We start from the raw sequence: 15261 nt of genomic DNA on the forward strand, positions 1-15261 counted from the left end.
AACACTATATTTCATATTTATGAGTCGTACACAAGAAAGTTTTTGTACTTCCTTTTGGTCGTCATCAGCAGAGTCGATTCCAAATTACCTTAAGGGAGTTCAAGCCCTTCACGACAAACTTTCGAAATCAGTTATTGAGAATGAAGCAATTCTTACGTATTTACGAAAACGTATTGATATTGAAAATCAATGTGCTGATTTGATGTCATCAGAACTTTCACCGTCCATGACATTAGGTTCGAATGTGATGGAGGAGTCAACGATGAATGCAAGTCTGAGAGGCTCATTCGAAACAGTCTGTCGTGAAAGTTCCGAAACGGCTCAATGTCTTCGAGTACGTGCAGGAGTACTTGCACAGGATGTGTTGGCACCACTTGAGAGATTCACTCGAGATTTTCAAAATACACTAACGCATAAAAGAGCAAAATTAGAGAATGAGATAGTTGAATATGAGCATGCAGCACAATCTGCACTAATGACACGATCCGTTTATTGGTCTCGCTGTCATGCGTTAGAATTAATTGAACCTGATTTTAGATCTCCTATCCCTCCAGGATTTAAAGAAGAGGATAGCGAGGAGGAAGTGATAGATGCGGAAAATGATGCATTTGTGGTGGGCAGCAGCAGTAGCAGCAGACGCCGACGATCGAGTTCAGTTACCTCTGAACTCAACATAGACCATGGTGGTGTTCGATTAGGTAAATATACATTAGTACCTTATCAAGAGGTAGCACGGTCCATAAGTCGAATGCAAAAGATGATTGAAGGAATAAAACCAAATGCAACTTCCCCTATGTATCGCTACTTGGGAAAGGATATCTTTGAATGGGTGCGTGATTATCTTGCTTCACCTCCACCTACTACTACTTTATCTATTCAGGGACAACTACAACAAAATGAAATTGTCACGTTAGATACTGAGACAATGGAAATCTGTAATCGTCTTTTAGCTCTCAATTTCTTAAAGTCTGTTTCGATGGAAAAAGAGAAGAAGAAGAAGAAGAAAAATAAGTTTGATTTATCTCTGTATTATGAAGTGCAGCATAATGTGTTGGAACGTTACTTACGAAAGACTCGTATAAAAAGTGTCGATTATGGACAACCAACAACTATTATTGAGGAAAGTGGAAGCGAAGTTCAAGACATGGCGTTAGAGGTGCCTCTTTCTTCTTCTTCTTCTCCGACAACGACGACGACAAATGTAACTAGTACCTTGAATAACTTGTTTGACCGATTTAAACCGCATAAAAAGAAAACTCTAAATTCTAGTACAAAAGCCCATGCTGATATGGTCGAAGCAGATGAAGCTTACAAAAAAAGGATCAAGATAGCAGAGGAGATGAGAAAAAGGCTTGAAGAAAGAATGGTAACTCTATTTAAACATCGTGCTAGATTATATAATACTTATAGGCTTATTTTAAGTTTGATTATTTTAATGAAATGGAACAATTAGAAATGGATCGCATCAATGCAGTAAAGCATGGTAAACATGAAACATATACAAAGATACTTGTTTGTTAATTAACATTTTTTTTTTGTTTTTGGTTTTCTGTCAAAATTTAAGCCTTTGTAACTATGTCTTCAACCTTAACTGATACATTGTCTATGTTTAAAGAGACTTATAATCGTATTACTCTCTTCCAAGAAACTTTAAAACCTGAACAAGATATTCAATATATTATTGAACAATGTAAAACGGGTCCTTATTGCCCTAAGCCCATGATTTATGAAAACTATTATTATGGCTCTGCAATCAATCAGCTATTTGGTGTGCCTTTAGAAGAAGTAGCACAAATATATGGATCTTATGTCCCGCCTATCGTTACAAAAGGCATTCAACTTATAGATGCAGGTTTAATAGACTACATACAAATATATACATATATGTTTGATAAAGGTATACTAATAGTAATAAAATTAGGTCTTTCTCTAAAAAGAAAGGATGAAATGGAGAAAAGTATTGAAGATATATGGTGTAATACAATACCAATGAAAGAATTAAATGTTATATGCGATCATCTTAATGGCTTGGTCGGAACTAATCTCAAGAAGACTTTAGCAACCTATGATTTACCTCTATTAGCAAATCTAATACGAACCTATCTTTTAGAATTACCAGAATGTTTATTAACCTTTGATCTTTATGAGCCTATAAAGATTATTTACACAACACAGCAAGATACTGAAAGTCGATTGGTGTCTGTTAGTAAATTATTAGCCACTTTACCATCAACCAATTATCATACTTTAAAAGCCTTGATGCGTCATTTATTCCAGTAATTTGATATACATGTATATGTTTATCTTATAGTTCATTTTTTTCTAACAGTTAATATAACTTAGGATATTGAAACCCTTAGAGAGCAATAACATACTTAATCAATTGATATCTATCTTTGGTCATATCCTTATGCGGCCCTGCACTTATTCAGCATCCAGCATACATGATCGACATCCTAAAAAGCTAGTTCGAGATTTACTGACTCATTACGATATTATCTTTACAAAGGATATGAATCAAGCACAGCAATCAAGCGCAAATCGATCGACAATTATTGCTGACCCGTCTTCTTCTTTTCTTATTCTTCCATCAAGCTCACATACAGATAATGACAGCAAAGAATCACACAATAATAAGGAAAAAACAAATGTTGAGTCTGTGCTTCGACGCACATTAATGAATATTATGAGACGTAATTCTGCAGAAATTGGCTCACATGAGCAGCAGCAACAACAACAACAAAAGGAAGATGAGACTCCTAAAAGCCCTAATAGTACAGGTCCACCTGTTGTACCCCATGCAACCAGACTAACATTATTTGAAGACCCTGAGAAAAGTCACCCAACAACTCCTAAACATTCAGGCACGACCACGCCACAAGAAGAAGAAGAAGCTCTTTCAGCAACCAGTTATCATGATATGACCACACTCAATGATTCTCATCATCTTCTATCAACTACTGATGTGAGTCTGATCTTGGATATGAAAGAGGATGATGCAGTTGAATTACCTGATAAAGAAGACGTTCATAAAATAATAATAACTCCAAACCGTTCTCGTGCATCTACAAGAGGAACAATGGATAACATTGATTTGGATCCTTTTTTTGACGATAATTGATGATGATGACATAATTTTTAATTTTTGAGATCGGAAATTCAATTCTAACTGCTGTCCTCTTTCTCTCTCTCTCTCTCTTTTTTTTTAACTAACCAACAATACATTTTTTTTTCTTTTGTGCTTGTTTTATATAATTAAAAATATATATTTATATAAGCCATCCAGCCAACTTTCTCTTTTTTTATTTTTATTTTTATTTATTCTGTAATCAAGTCTTTAGAGTAAGTAAGCGAAAGAGAGAAAGAGGGATTCAGTTTGGAATGTCAAGATTATAAAGATTAAAACTAACATCTCAATAATAGAAACTGTCAATAGGTTATAATAATGGTAAGTGTAAAGTGAAGATGGAGGGAAAGGGATCATTCTATTAAACATGAGGATACACACATATAACATGTTGTATAAAGTTTTGTATTTAAACCATACAAATTTTACGTGTTCAATTTGTGTATGCTTATTATATGTATATGAAAAGGGAATATCGGCATAATAAAATTGACACTTTTATACATTCTTTTTTTCTAAAAAAAAAAAAAAAAAAAAAAAAAGGATTTACCAGAGAATTGGGTTATACGTCACTCCCGTACATATAATAAAGACTATTATTTTAATACAGTCACGAAAGAATCACGTTGGGATTCACCTATTCCAGCTGCAACAACGGTTGAAAGAGTAAGAGCAAGCCATTTATTAGTGAAAAGTAAAGATTCCAGAAGACCTAGTTCATGGAAAGAAGAACATATTACACGAACCAAGGAAGAAGCATTAGAGATCTTGAAAGAATATCAACGTAAAATTGAAACAGGACAGGAGACACTATCTGCTTTAGCCACTCATTTTTCAGATTGTTCCAGTGCAAAACGTGGTGGTGATCTTGGTTGGTTTGAACGAGGACAGATGCAAAAGTCCTTTGAAGATGCTGCCTTCAGTCTTCAAGTGGGTGAATTAAGTAAACCAATTTGGACTGATAGTGGTGTTCATTTAATCTTAAGAACTGCCTAAAAGCCAATTAGTATTAAATAGTCTTTTTTTTTTCAATAAATAAATAAATAAATATTTAAGTTAAATGATGTAGTATTGCTGCTGCTGCTGCTGCAACACATTCATCTCCTTCTTCTGCTTACAATGTACGTGACAAAGGGAAATCAATTTCCCCCTGGGAGGAAAACTTGTTCGGCCTTTTAAAACGATACAGTCTTTTTTTTTTTTTTTTTTTTTTTGTAGTTAAGGTATCATGATGGCATAAAAGGTCTTCTTCTTTTATTATTATTATTATTTCTTTCTTGTCTTTTTTTTTTTTAAAAAAAAACAATTTTTGTCTTGTTAAGAATATTTGTCTTAAGAAAAAAAAAAAGTATATACATACAAATATATAGATATATTATTCAACTAGTATGGATTGTAATGAAAACCAAAAGGAACATGCAACTGAAACAAAGGGAAATCAAAAGGCATTGTCTATTACGATTACAACCGAGCAAGCTACTTTAGAGGCGGATGGAATAGAAAGTAACGATCCTGTTATTGAAGAAGATGTATTAAAGGAAGAGCCTTACACTGTCTTTACACCATCGCAGCTAATTCGATTTTTAATGATTTGTGCTCTTACAGGCATGATATCTCCTCTAACTGCGAGTATTTATATGCCAGCTTTAAACCAAGTTCAACAAGTAATTATTTTTTTTTTCTTTAAAAAAAAAAATAAGATTAAATAAAATAAAATAAAATAAATAAATATAGAGGAATATACTTGTAGGACTTGCAAACAACAACGGAACATGTAAATTTAACCATTACAGTTTATATGATATTTCAAGCCATATCTCCAACATTTTGGGGGACCATAGCAGATAGTTATGGAAGACGTCCAGTCTTGATGTCTACAATGATTGTTTATTGTTGTGCATGTATAGGATTAGCCTTGTCTCCTAATTATGCTTCTTTGCTTATCTTTAGAATGCTACAAGCATTTGGTTCAAGTTCTGTAATTGCAGTAGGCGCTGGTGTTTTAAGTGATATAGTTGATTCAAAGAGGTAACAATAGAGAGGGGAGGGGTTTTTATTTATTTATTTATTTACGTAATTTATTCTTTTATATTGTAGACGAGGCTCTTATTTTGGTATTTATTCTATTGGTCAACTCTTAGGTCCTGTTCTTGGGCCTGTATTAGGAGGTATTATTGCACAAGAATTAGGCTGGAGGTATAGACAAAAAAAAAAAAAAAAAAAGGAATGAATAATATATGAGAAAAAAAAATTAACTACTGCTCTCTGATATAAATTAGATGGATCTTTTGGGTTCTAGTTATGATTGGTGGATTATCATTTCTATGTGTTGGTTTATTTGTACATGAAACACTTCGATCCCTAGTAGGCAATGGTTCAGGTTATGCAAATCCTACACCCTTTCAGTGGATAGCACGACGTCGTGGTAAATTAGATGAAGTCAAGATAGCAGAACTTAAAGAGAGAGAGAATAATAGCTCATCACTTAATTTCTTTGCACCATTCATTTATCTAACTGAACCCGATATTTTAACGATGCTTTTATTGAGTGGTGCACTCTTTACATCCTATTATTGCTTTCTAACGTCAACTACAAAGCAATTTAGTATTCATTATCATTTAAATGAATTGCAAATTGGTTTATGTTTCTTATGTCAAGGTATAGGCACCATTTTAGGTTCCTATGTTAAAGGGAAACTATTAGACAGAGACTTTCAAAGGTTAACGAAAAAAATGAGAGAAGAGATGCAGCCAGACGTAGAGATATGCTATTATCATGCAAGACTAAAGACGTGTTGGATTAGTTTGCTATTTGCAGACATAACTCCTATTGCATATGGATGGGCCATGCAATACAATGCTCCATTAGCTGTTGCCTTGATCTTACAATTTATAGGTATTTATCAAAAAAAAAAAAAAAAAAAAAAAAAAAAAACTTGAACCATACTATCCCATATCCATAATATATTCCTGTCTCTCTTTTTTTTTTTTTTTTTTTTTTTCCTGGGTTGAAAAGCTGGATTTAGTATATCTTCAATTACTATTTGTGTACAATCACTTATTATCGACTTATTTCCAGGAAAAGGTGCATCCATTACAGCTTCAAATAATTTGGTTCGATGTATTTTAGGGTAAACCAAAAAGAACCTTAATGTTAACTAATTATCTACTTATTTTATCCTATACATGCGTATATATATATATATATTCTAAATAGTGCTATTGCAACTGTTTGTATTGAACCAGGTATTGAAGGTGTTGGTATTGGCTGGATGTTTACGATTCTTGGATTCTTTATTCTCTTATTTAATAGCTGTGTACCCATCCTTTTAAAATATGGTCCAAGATGGAAACAACGCCGAGCCGAAAGAAATAAATTTAAATAAGAATGGAATATATCATTGTTCGCACGTACCAACTCCTTTCTATTATTGTGTAATGTTATAATTATATATTTATATATTCATTTATATATCATTGTAATAATGAATAATACCACAACCCTATTTATATCAACTCGATTTACTTGATGCATAATAAAATAGTATACACACATGTATATATTTATAAAAGACTTGATTATTATACATGTTGGACAATGTCAATATCGCTTGATCTGCTGATCCATGACAAGAAGAAAACGACCTTTTTATTTTTTTTTTATTTTACTGTATTTTATTTACCCCTGAAATCTATATTATCTCGGGATTAGTACAAAAAAAAATAAAAAAAAAAATAAAAGGAAATTCCTTATTTACTTGATTTAAATTAATCACAACAAGTAAACGAAAAAAAAATATATATAATTTTACTACTACTAAGCCAAAGAGTTCTAGAGTAGTAAATAACAAAAAAAATGGAATTATAATTTCATATGACTTTTATGTATACATTTACGTAATTGTTTTTATTTTATTTTTATTGAAAAAAATAACTATATACATTAAATTAAAGTAAACAAACTAGATATAAATATAACCAGGCTTATCATGATTAAATTGAAGTGAAATAAAATAAAATAAAAAAAAAAATGAATAGCATAAAAAAAAAAAAAGAGAGAAAGGGAGAGAAAGTTTAAGGGTATGCTTTTTTTTTCTTTTGGTATGTTTGTGTGTGTGAAATAGAAACAAATATTATGTTTGTTTGTTTGTTTGTTTGTTTGTTGTTGATTTGTGTGTGTGTGTGTGTGTGTGTGTGTGTGTGTATGTTTTACCGTCTGTGCATTAATTGATGCTGATAATGATGGTCTTGCTTTACCATATTTGTATTCATAAAAGCAGTAGTGTTATTGTCGTTGAACATAGCTGAATAATGATTAAAGAAGTTTAGATGATGATGATGATGATGATTATCATTAGCAGAAGTTAGTAGATTGAACCCAGATTTTTCTTCTTCTTCTTGTTTTGATTCACCACCACTTGTCATCATTGAAGATTGGAATTTAGGAACCATAAAAGAAGAGGATTGTAAGAAATTGATTTGAGGTTCGTCTTTTAAGACCATACAATCTTGATTCGGTGAGAAAGGTGAAGTAGTAGGAGTAGTGACTGGCCAATGATTAGATTGGATCATGGTAGGATAACTTTGCTTCGGTATCAAGGGCACCGATGATTGTGAAACAGGAAGTGAATGAACTCCGGTAACTGCAACCATAGGAACAGGGTGAATGACTTTGGACTTATTTGTCATAGAAACAGGAGGAGGAGAAGGAGTGACGAAAGAATTGAAGATGTTTTGATGTTCAGTTAGCATGTCTTCATCTTCATCATCATCTTCATCGTCATCATTATTGTTATTGTTATCGTCTTCTTCATTATCAACATAGTCTTCATGGGTTTGATCCATATCAACGCTCTCTTCTTCTTCTTTTAAAAATTGATCTAGTTTATCGATCGACTTCATTAATTTACCAGCATGTTGTTGAATATTTGAATTGGATAATTTATCTTTTCTTAATTTCTTGAAAGAAGAAGATTGACGATGTTTATCCGCTTCAGATAGTAAATAACTATTAAATTTTTCAAGTTCTCTTATACGGCCTTGATAACGTTCTTCCTTTGCAATCGCCATTTTTACAAAATCCAAGGTACGATCAATGATTGTACTCTTGGAGGGACGTGTATCATTTTGAAGGTTAGGTAAAGTGAAGGCAAGTTGTTGAAATTTTGCATTTAAGCTTTCACGACGAGCTCTTTCAATCGCGTTGTGTTCAGCTCTACGTTCAGCCTTCGTTTGTAACTGCCTGTTACCTCCAGAGGATAAAGAAAGATTTCCTGAACTTGAATCAAGCCTATCAAACGGACTACCAGAATAAGAAGGTAAAACTAGAATATGTACATGTTAATAATAAAATTCTTAATATAATATAATATAAATAAAATAAATATTACAGGATGGATGTGGAGTTAAAACTTCTTGATGTTGAAATGAAGGATTATGAAAGTGCATGAGTTGTTGTTGATGATGATGATGATCAGAAGTCGGAGATCTTCGAGATGATGGATTAGGAGGTACTGTTGGAGCAAATTGAATTTGTATATCTGAGTGAAATAATTCATTTGTATTAAATGAAGTAGGTTGAAAACTAGGTGGATTGAATTGAGACATATGGTGTATATTCTATTATTTAGAAAAAGAAATTAAACAAGGAAAAGAAAAAGAAATAATGATAACAAAAAAAAACGGATATCTTCTTATATTTAATAATTCAAATAGGAAATCTGTATTGATGTTGAATACCATGAATGGTCTTTCCGAAATAATACATTTTATTTTATTCCTTTCCTCTTAGGTAACATACACACAGATAAAATGCCGTCATACTACTATATAAAAAATAAGAAAAAATCCGGCCTCTTCATATAACTTTTTCTTTTCTTTTTTTTTTCTTTAACTCTTCTAATCCAGATAAGAGAATAAAAATATAAAGGACGACCTTAAAGTATGAAGGGATATAAATTTAATTTATGTTGCAATGATAATAATATAAGCCCCATGATGACCATTTTCTTTCTTTCTTTCTTTCTTTCCCCATGATCACATATAATGTGATACAATTCTTATTTTACTTGTAAAAAAAAGAAAAGTTACTCAGGATTTATCAATCGTGTAATGTCAGAGGCAAAGGCATTTTCATTATATTAATTATTAAATATGTTAATAGAGTCTCTTTCTTTTTTTCTACTTCAAGTTTATTGATTAATATATGTATATATCAATAGACTTGATTTAACTTATATAACAGGTGTACACATGTACATAGAATAAAAAAGAACAGGTTCTATAAATCTACTCTCTTTATAATCATGTGTATTTAAAAAAAAACCAGGTGAAGATCTTTTTACTTGATAATCAATAAGAGAGCCCAGTCTTTTTTTTTTTTTTTTTTTTCATCTATGTGTAGATTTATCGGAATAACCCGATATATATGCTCATCTTACTTGGTACAGGGTTATAAAGGAGAAAGAGAAGAGTCCCCAAAAAGAAAAAAATTACTACATGGAAATAAAGTTATTTTTTGACATTATGTGCTATGTATATAATACGACTAAGAAAACAGAATGTATTGTACTGCTTTATTTTAAAAGTACAAAAAGATATTTAAAGTAACAATGTCTTTATAAGGAGGGAGAAGCTGAATATAAAAAAAATATATATACATGTATCTTTTATACCACTTTGTTTTTGTTTTTTCCCTCCCCTCCCCCTCGTATAGAGAGTATCTTGTAAATTAGAATTAGTATAGGATACTCTAATTTGACTTGTTATTATAATTCATTATTTAGAGCTGGGAGTGTTTTATAATGAATAGTAAAAAAAATTATAATTTTGTGTGATAACATGTGGTTATTATCATGATCTAGAATATAACAGTTGAAGGTTACACACTTTTTAAGCTATGCTAACATGTAAAGCCGAGAGAAGAAGAAGAAATAAGTTAACGTATTTTATTTAATCATGTATGTAAAAGAAAAGAAAAAGGAACATAGAATATACGCATGCACAGAAATGAATATTCCCTTTATATATAAATAAATAAATATAGATATTAAAAAGATAAAGAGATATATTATAAACAGTAATAAATAAAAACAATATGCAGGGAAGTAAAAAAAAAAAAAAAAATGGGGGAAGAGGGGAACTTATAGTTTTGGAGAATAGAGGATATAAGGAAATGAAATACGAAGAAGGGGAGAATGAAATGAAAAAAAAAAGCTGTTTAAGGACTTCAAAACAAGACAGTAATAGACTCTAGTTTAATAATTTGGCATATAATTGCTGAAAGAGTTACTTCTGTTATTGGAAGAAGCATTACTATCACGATTGTTGTTATTTTGATGATTATTTTTGTCTTTTCCTGTGTGACGATGAATACGAATGTGTTGATTCAAGTTATCCGAACGAGAAAACCTTTTTGAACAAGTTTGATAAGGACATTCAAAAGCTAATGATAACAGAATAAGTATATATGTTATACTGTATACATACATGTATATATATTTTAAAACTTACGCTTTTCCAAAGTATGAATGGAACGAATATGTCTTTTTAAATGTTCTGACCTTTTAAATACTTTTCCACATTCATCGTGTCTACATGTAAAAACCTTTTGACCAGCCACAGTAGGACTATTTGACACACGACGACCACGGGAACGAGGGGATTTAAGTTTAGTATTCACTTTACTTGTACGTCTACTGGAAGGAGAAGAAGAAGGAGGAGGAGGAGGAGGAAGAGAAGAAGGAGGAGGAGGGGAAGTACTGATGGAGGCAGAAGAACTATCAGTTGAAAAAGAAGAAGAAGCAGAAGCAGCACGATCACGAAAGTTATTATGAGACGTATCATGATTCATAAGAGAATGAAAACCTTGTTGTTGATCAAATGCAGGATGATAAGTAGATGAAGGATAGATATCGATATTTGATGCTGTAGCAGAGTACATCATGGGAGAAGATGACATACGTGATGGACTTGTTGATGATGCACTACTATGAGTTGTAGTAGATGAATTAGGTGAAATGGTAGCAGCTAACCAAGGATTTACGACAGTAGTAGGATATCCGAGTTCAGCTGAGTGATGATAAGGAGAATAAGGATGATGATGATGATGTTGATGATGATGATGATAATATGGATGAGGTTCAAAGCCATTACCAATTTGAGGAAGTTCGATCAATGTACTCATACGACGTTTGGTAGCAGAATTATCAAGAGGATGACGATATTGATAATCATCATAACCATTAAAAGGACTATGTAATGGCTGCTGCTCATGATCTGAATAACTAGTTTCACTTTGAGGGGTAGTTAATAAGCCAGTAAAATAACTAGGTCTACGACTGTAATCGATACTGTCATGACGTTGATAATTATGATTCAAGCAACGATCAAATTCCATGTCAGATGGGTTTGTTGCTAAATGACTAGTATTTGATGTAGTAGTAGTATTAGTAGCAGTAGTAGATGCTAAATCAAAGGTAGAAGGAGGAGCAATAGCAGCAGTAGAAGTTTGATAGGAATACATGATATAGAATCTATATAAAAAATGAAACAAAATAAAATAAAATATTAGAATATATATGTCTGTACACTCTATTTTCCATCTATTTTACCAGCGAGAAATCAGATAATGAAATAATAAAACTTTTTTTTTCTTTTAAATCTTTATCGAAAAGTTTAAAATGAGTTTTTCTTCAAAAGGAATATATAAAGCGATTGTATGAGGGAGAGTATTTGGGGTCTTTTTTTTTGTTTTCCCTTTTTTTTTATTGATAAAAAGAAAAAATAAAATAAAAGAAAGACAATGAAAGGATTGTATGTAAAATGAAAATAATTAAAAGAAAAGAAGAAGAAATAGAACTTTTTTTTTTCACTATCATTTATGTATTTATATAAATATATATTTTTTTAAGTTTAAATAATGTATGGATTTGTACATGTAAATAGTAAGTCATCATAAAGACTATCCGAATGTTTGTTTACTGTTTAATTAAAAGGGATTCTTTTTTTTTAAATGATGCTCCTAAATTTGATATTTGCCCCTATCCTTTAGACTGGTGTAACTTTTACAATCTCCCCTTCTTAGTTCAAATAAATTTCAAAGCAGAAATAATCTATTGTCGATTTAATAACGACATTTATATAACTTACAAAACGTGTTTATTCCTCTTTACACGTAATTAAAAGAAAAAGGAGTAAAAAGAAGATTAAACTTGATGATAGAAAGAAGCAATTTTTTTTTGCTTTTTTTGCTTTTTTTTTTTTTTTGCTTTTTTTTTTCATTCATTTTTTAACCATGTGTAATATGATCGACTTTTGTATACAGTAATGCCGGATCAACAAACAATTTGAAATTCAGATTTTTTTTTTCCTCTAAAAAAATTCAAATAGACAACGATAAACAGGAAACATATTTAGAATTACTTTAATTGACAAATATCCTTGCTTGTTTGACTTTCTTTGCTAGTGCATAAGCATCTCTTTTTTTTTTGTTTATTTATTTATGTCTTGTTTTCTATTATTTGTTGAATAAATTGTGTCACCACGAAGGCAGTTTAGAATGACAAGGTCGCATCCTGCAATTAGATGATCTTTTTTATATATTCTTTATTATAAGAATGCATATAAATAGTATTATAAAGTCTGTGCAAGCTATTTATATACATATTTATATAAAGTCACTCTTGTATATTAGATAAGGGAGGGGAAGGAAAAGAAAGCTTTGACCAACTTATAAAAAGTAAGTCAAAACGTGCTCACAGACCCCGAAATAGATAGTCATGAATTCATGCTGTATGATAATTCCTAGTTTGCTTCCTTCTATCCAATAAACTTTCTTCTTCTTCTTCATCATCATCCACGAGCTCCTGCAGATCAATTTTAGAACAGCTTCTTGATCGTTTAAATAGTGCAATTATAAATCCAATTATAAACACGAGTAAAAATATCCATTGAGAATAATAAAAAAATACACCAAAAAAGGGTGTATTTACGATGATCCTATCAATGATAGAAGAAGATATAGTAGGTGTACATATATCTATTTATAACAATGAAATTAAGTAAATAAATATATAAATAAATATATAAATATATAATACCTGTGGGACCAAATACGTCACATCGAACAATTAATTCTTTATGTTGAGAGCAATCACGATAACCCGTCAAAGTAGTTTGGTTACACTATAGATGCCAATAATAATAATAATAATAGGATTAAAATAGAGTATTTCTACGAATTATAATATAATATACATACATAGACTTGACTTCCAAAATGTGCATAGCCTGGTGCTACTGTAGTAGTCATAGTATAATTTAAAGCCAATAGACTTAATGTTAATAAAACAGTAGAAAAGAGTAAGGCTTGAGGTGCTGTTGAGCCTCTTTTAATACGATATAAAGTGATCCAGAGAAATCGAATTCCAATTTGAATTATACCTAACATGGTAGTTAAAAAGAAGTATAAAATTAAGCTAACCATAAAGATATAATCCAAAGGAAATATAGCGGATAATTTCATGAAAACATAATTAATAGGATTAAATAAGTTTGGATGATTAATGACATAGCCACATTGACTTCCACATAACGAAAAGGCAATCTTATCCACTCTAGAATAAAGAGAATGAATTAAACAGTGAAATTCATGTATATAAATCATGTAATTTTACATGGTTAAAAATATCGAAATAATCAAGACTAGAGTTAAGCATAATAATAAGATACCAAATACAATCTAAAACAACAATAATAGAAGGCGTTATTTCTTTTCTTTTTTTTAACATGGGGTTTTTTTTTCCTTCACTCATACTTACTTCAAAAGGACGTAAAGAAGTGTAAAGTTTTATTAAGAGACTCGATTTATCTTCTTCTATATTTCTCATTCTCCTTATCAATATTCTTTTTTTTTTTTTTATAAATTCATGAATTTTCTTCATTTACTTTGAATGTTGTAATAAACTCCCTAAACTTACCTTTCTTCATCTTCCAATTCGTCTAATTCTCTTCTGTCTTTATTTGGTATAGTTCGATTCATGTACTTGGAAAGTAACATACGTTGTCTTTCTCTTATTGACACAAGTCGATTTTCAATATCTTCAACTTTTGCGTCAATTCTCTTTTGTCCTTTTATTAACTGTAAAGGTAATAAAGATAATCCTGGTGCCTAATAGTAAATCAAGTGTCAATATCCAAATTATTATGATTAACAAGTGATAGTTTTACTGTATAAGCAATGAATACAAGCATTCCGAGAAGAATTAAACAGGCTATAACAAATGTAATTGCCTTTTCACCATCTATTTATGATAATTAATAATACAGTATTGTATAATTGTTTCCACTCCTTACTATTATCTGTCAATAGCTTTTTGAACCAATCCAAGTCAATCTTCGGTATCTTTGTTGTTGGTTTCAAGAATAAGCCAAAGATAAATAAAAGGATTGAAATGATAACAAAAAAGGATGTATACTTTAAAGCTGATAACACACGCTCTTTCCTTGTCTCTTCATCATCATATTCTTCGTAATAAAAATAAGCAAATGGGATCAAAAAGAAGCTAAATAAAGTAATCAGTCCATAACAAACTATGATTAAAAATAGATACAATATATAAGAATAAGTTCATTTTTTTTCTTTTAATCTATTTATATATGAGAGAGCCATACTGTAATAAGCTGTCTTTATAGACAGTGTCATCATTTCAACTGTTTCAGGTGTTGCCCATTCCTTTTTAATTCCTTTTGTTTGATCTACTGTTGAAGAAACAAGGAATATATCAACAGGTAATAATATCAAAGTTGAAAATACGAGTCCCAAAGCTAAAATGGTGATCAACGTTGCAAAGAACTCAGATTCATGTTTATTTTGAAAATACCGCGTAAAAACTATACTAAATAAAAACAATAACTAAAAAAAAACATGTTGATTGTTTAATTCTTTTGAATGTTTTGTTATTATTTTAAGTGTCGAAAAAAAAAAAGGCATAAACTCACTGTAACAACAATTCCATACACAATCCATGCAATCCCTTCAACTGCAATCATTATTTAAATTAATTCAAGAAATAAAGAGGGTATGTTTAATTCGTAATGTGAAAATGGTATATTATGTAAATAAGTGAAAAAAA

The 15261-nt window shown here is 30.7% G+C and overlaps 6 protein-coding genes across 6 annotated transcripts; 3 read left to right on the forward strand and 3 right to left on the reverse strand.

Moving 5' to 3' along the window:
* Positions 1-19: 19 nt before the first annotated feature.
* On the forward strand, positions 20-3121 carry BX663DRAFT_554183 (uncharacterized protein; the record flags this gene model as incomplete). Its single annotated transcript, XM_051531505.1, has 5 exons — positions 20-1366; positions 1423-1483; positions 1565-1852; positions 1922-2276; positions 2344-3121. The coding sequence occupies 5 exons, from the start codon at positions 20-22 to the stop codon at positions 3119-3121; spliced, it is 2829 nt and encodes a 942-aa protein (XP_051380271.1).
* Positions 3122-3237: 116 nt separating this feature from the next.
* Positions 3238-4227, forward strand: BX663DRAFT_518155 (peptidyl-prolyl cis-trans isomerase pin1). Its single transcript, XM_051528830.1, has 3 exons — positions 3238-3342; positions 3424-3448; positions 3671-4227. Exons 2-3 carry the CDS (start codon positions 3446-3448, stop codon positions 4121-4123), a joined length of 456 nt encoding a protein of 151 aa, XP_051380272.1. The 5' UTR covers positions 3238-3342; positions 3424-3445; the 3' UTR covers positions 4124-4227.
* Positions 4228-4403: 176 nt separating this feature from the next.
* On the forward strand, positions 4404-6914 carry BX663DRAFT_518160 (major facilitator superfamily domain-containing protein). Its single transcript, XM_051528831.1, has 6 exons — positions 4404-4791; positions 4878-5155; positions 5225-5323; positions 5407-6023; positions 6144-6258; positions 6345-6914. Exons 1-6 carry the CDS (start codon positions 4516-4518, stop codon positions 6511-6513), a joined length of 1554 nt encoding a protein of 517 aa, XP_051380273.1. The 5' UTR covers positions 4404-4515; the 3' UTR covers positions 6514-6914.
* A 384-nt stretch (positions 6915-7298) lies between these two features.
* BX663DRAFT_518168 (uncharacterized protein) lies at positions 7299-9062 on the reverse strand. Its single transcript, XM_051528832.1, has 2 exons — positions 8518-9062; positions 7299-8451 (listed from the first exon to the last, which is right to left on the reverse strand). The coding sequence occupies exons 1-2, from the start codon at positions 8732-8734 to the stop codon at positions 7337-7339; spliced, it is 1332 nt and encodes a 443-aa protein (XP_051380274.1). The 5' UTR covers positions 8735-9062; the 3' UTR covers positions 7299-7336.
* Positions 9063-10061: 999 nt separating this feature from the next.
* Positions 10062-11976, reverse strand: BX663DRAFT_518169 (uncharacterized protein). Its single transcript, XM_051528833.1, has 3 exons — positions 11740-11976; positions 10640-11661; positions 10062-10571 (listed from the first exon to the last, which is right to left on the reverse strand). Exons 2-3 carry the CDS (start codon positions 11649-11651, stop codon positions 10384-10386), a joined length of 1200 nt encoding a protein of 399 aa, XP_051380275.1. The 5' UTR covers positions 11652-11661; positions 11740-11976; the 3' UTR covers positions 10062-10383.
* A 936-nt stretch (positions 11977-12912) lies between these two features.
* On the reverse strand, positions 12913-15178 carry BX663DRAFT_532429 (LMBR1-like membrane protein-domain-containing protein; the record flags this gene model as incomplete). Its single annotated transcript, XM_051530456.1, has 10 exons — positions 12913-13166; positions 13228-13312; positions 13389-13743; positions 13804-13868; positions 13948-14032; positions 14107-14297; positions 14357-14430; positions 14483-14719; positions 14801-15041; positions 15128-15178. 10 exons carry the CDS (start codon positions 15176-15178, stop codon positions 12913-12915), a joined length of 1638 nt encoding a protein of 545 aa, XP_051380276.1.
* Positions 15179-15261: the final 83 nt, after the last annotated feature.

Source organism: Cokeromyces recurvatus (assembly GCF_025118155.1).
Source record: "Cokeromyces recurvatus strain NRRL 2243 chromosome Unknown BX663scaffold_24, whole genome shotgun sequence".
In the NCBI taxonomy this organism is placed as follows: Eukaryota; Fungi; Mucoromycota; class Mucoromycetes; order Mucorales; family Mucoraceae; genus Cokeromyces; species Cokeromyces recurvatus.

What these genes read in the sequence shown, in the direction of transcription:
- BX663DRAFT_518160 (XM_051528831.1), top strand. Translation starts at nt 4,516, where the DNA reads ATGGATTGTAATGAAAACCAAAAGGAACATGCAACTGAAACAAAGGGA. An exon ending in GCACAAGAATTAGGCTGGAG is followed by an intron (nt 5,324 to 5,406) that starts GTATAGACAAAA and finishes GATATAAATTAG; the next exon opens with ATGGATCTTTTGGGTTCTAG. An exon ending in TTGGTTCGATGTATTTTAGG is followed by an intron (nt 6,259 to 6,344) that starts GTAAACCAAAAA and finishes TATTCTAAATAG; the next exon opens with TGCTATTGCAACTGTTTGTA.
- BX663DRAFT_518168 (XM_051528832.1), bottom strand. Translation starts at nt 8,734, where the DNA reads ATGTCTCAATTCAATCCACCTAGTTTTCAACCTACTTCATTTAATACA. An exon ending in TTTAACTCCACATCCATCCT is followed by an intron (nt 8,452 to 8,517) that starts GTAATATTTATT and finishes TACATATTCTAG; the next exon opens with TTTTACCTTCTTATTCTGGT.
- BX663DRAFT_518169 (XM_051528833.1), bottom strand. Translation starts at nt 11,651, where the DNA reads ATGTATTCCTATCAAACTTCTACTGCTGCTATTGCTCCTCCTTCTACC. An exon ending in CATTCATACTTTGGAAAAGC is followed by an intron (nt 10,572 to 10,639) that starts GTAAGTTTTAAA and finishes TGTTATCATTAG; the next exon opens with CTTTTGAATGTCCTTATCAA.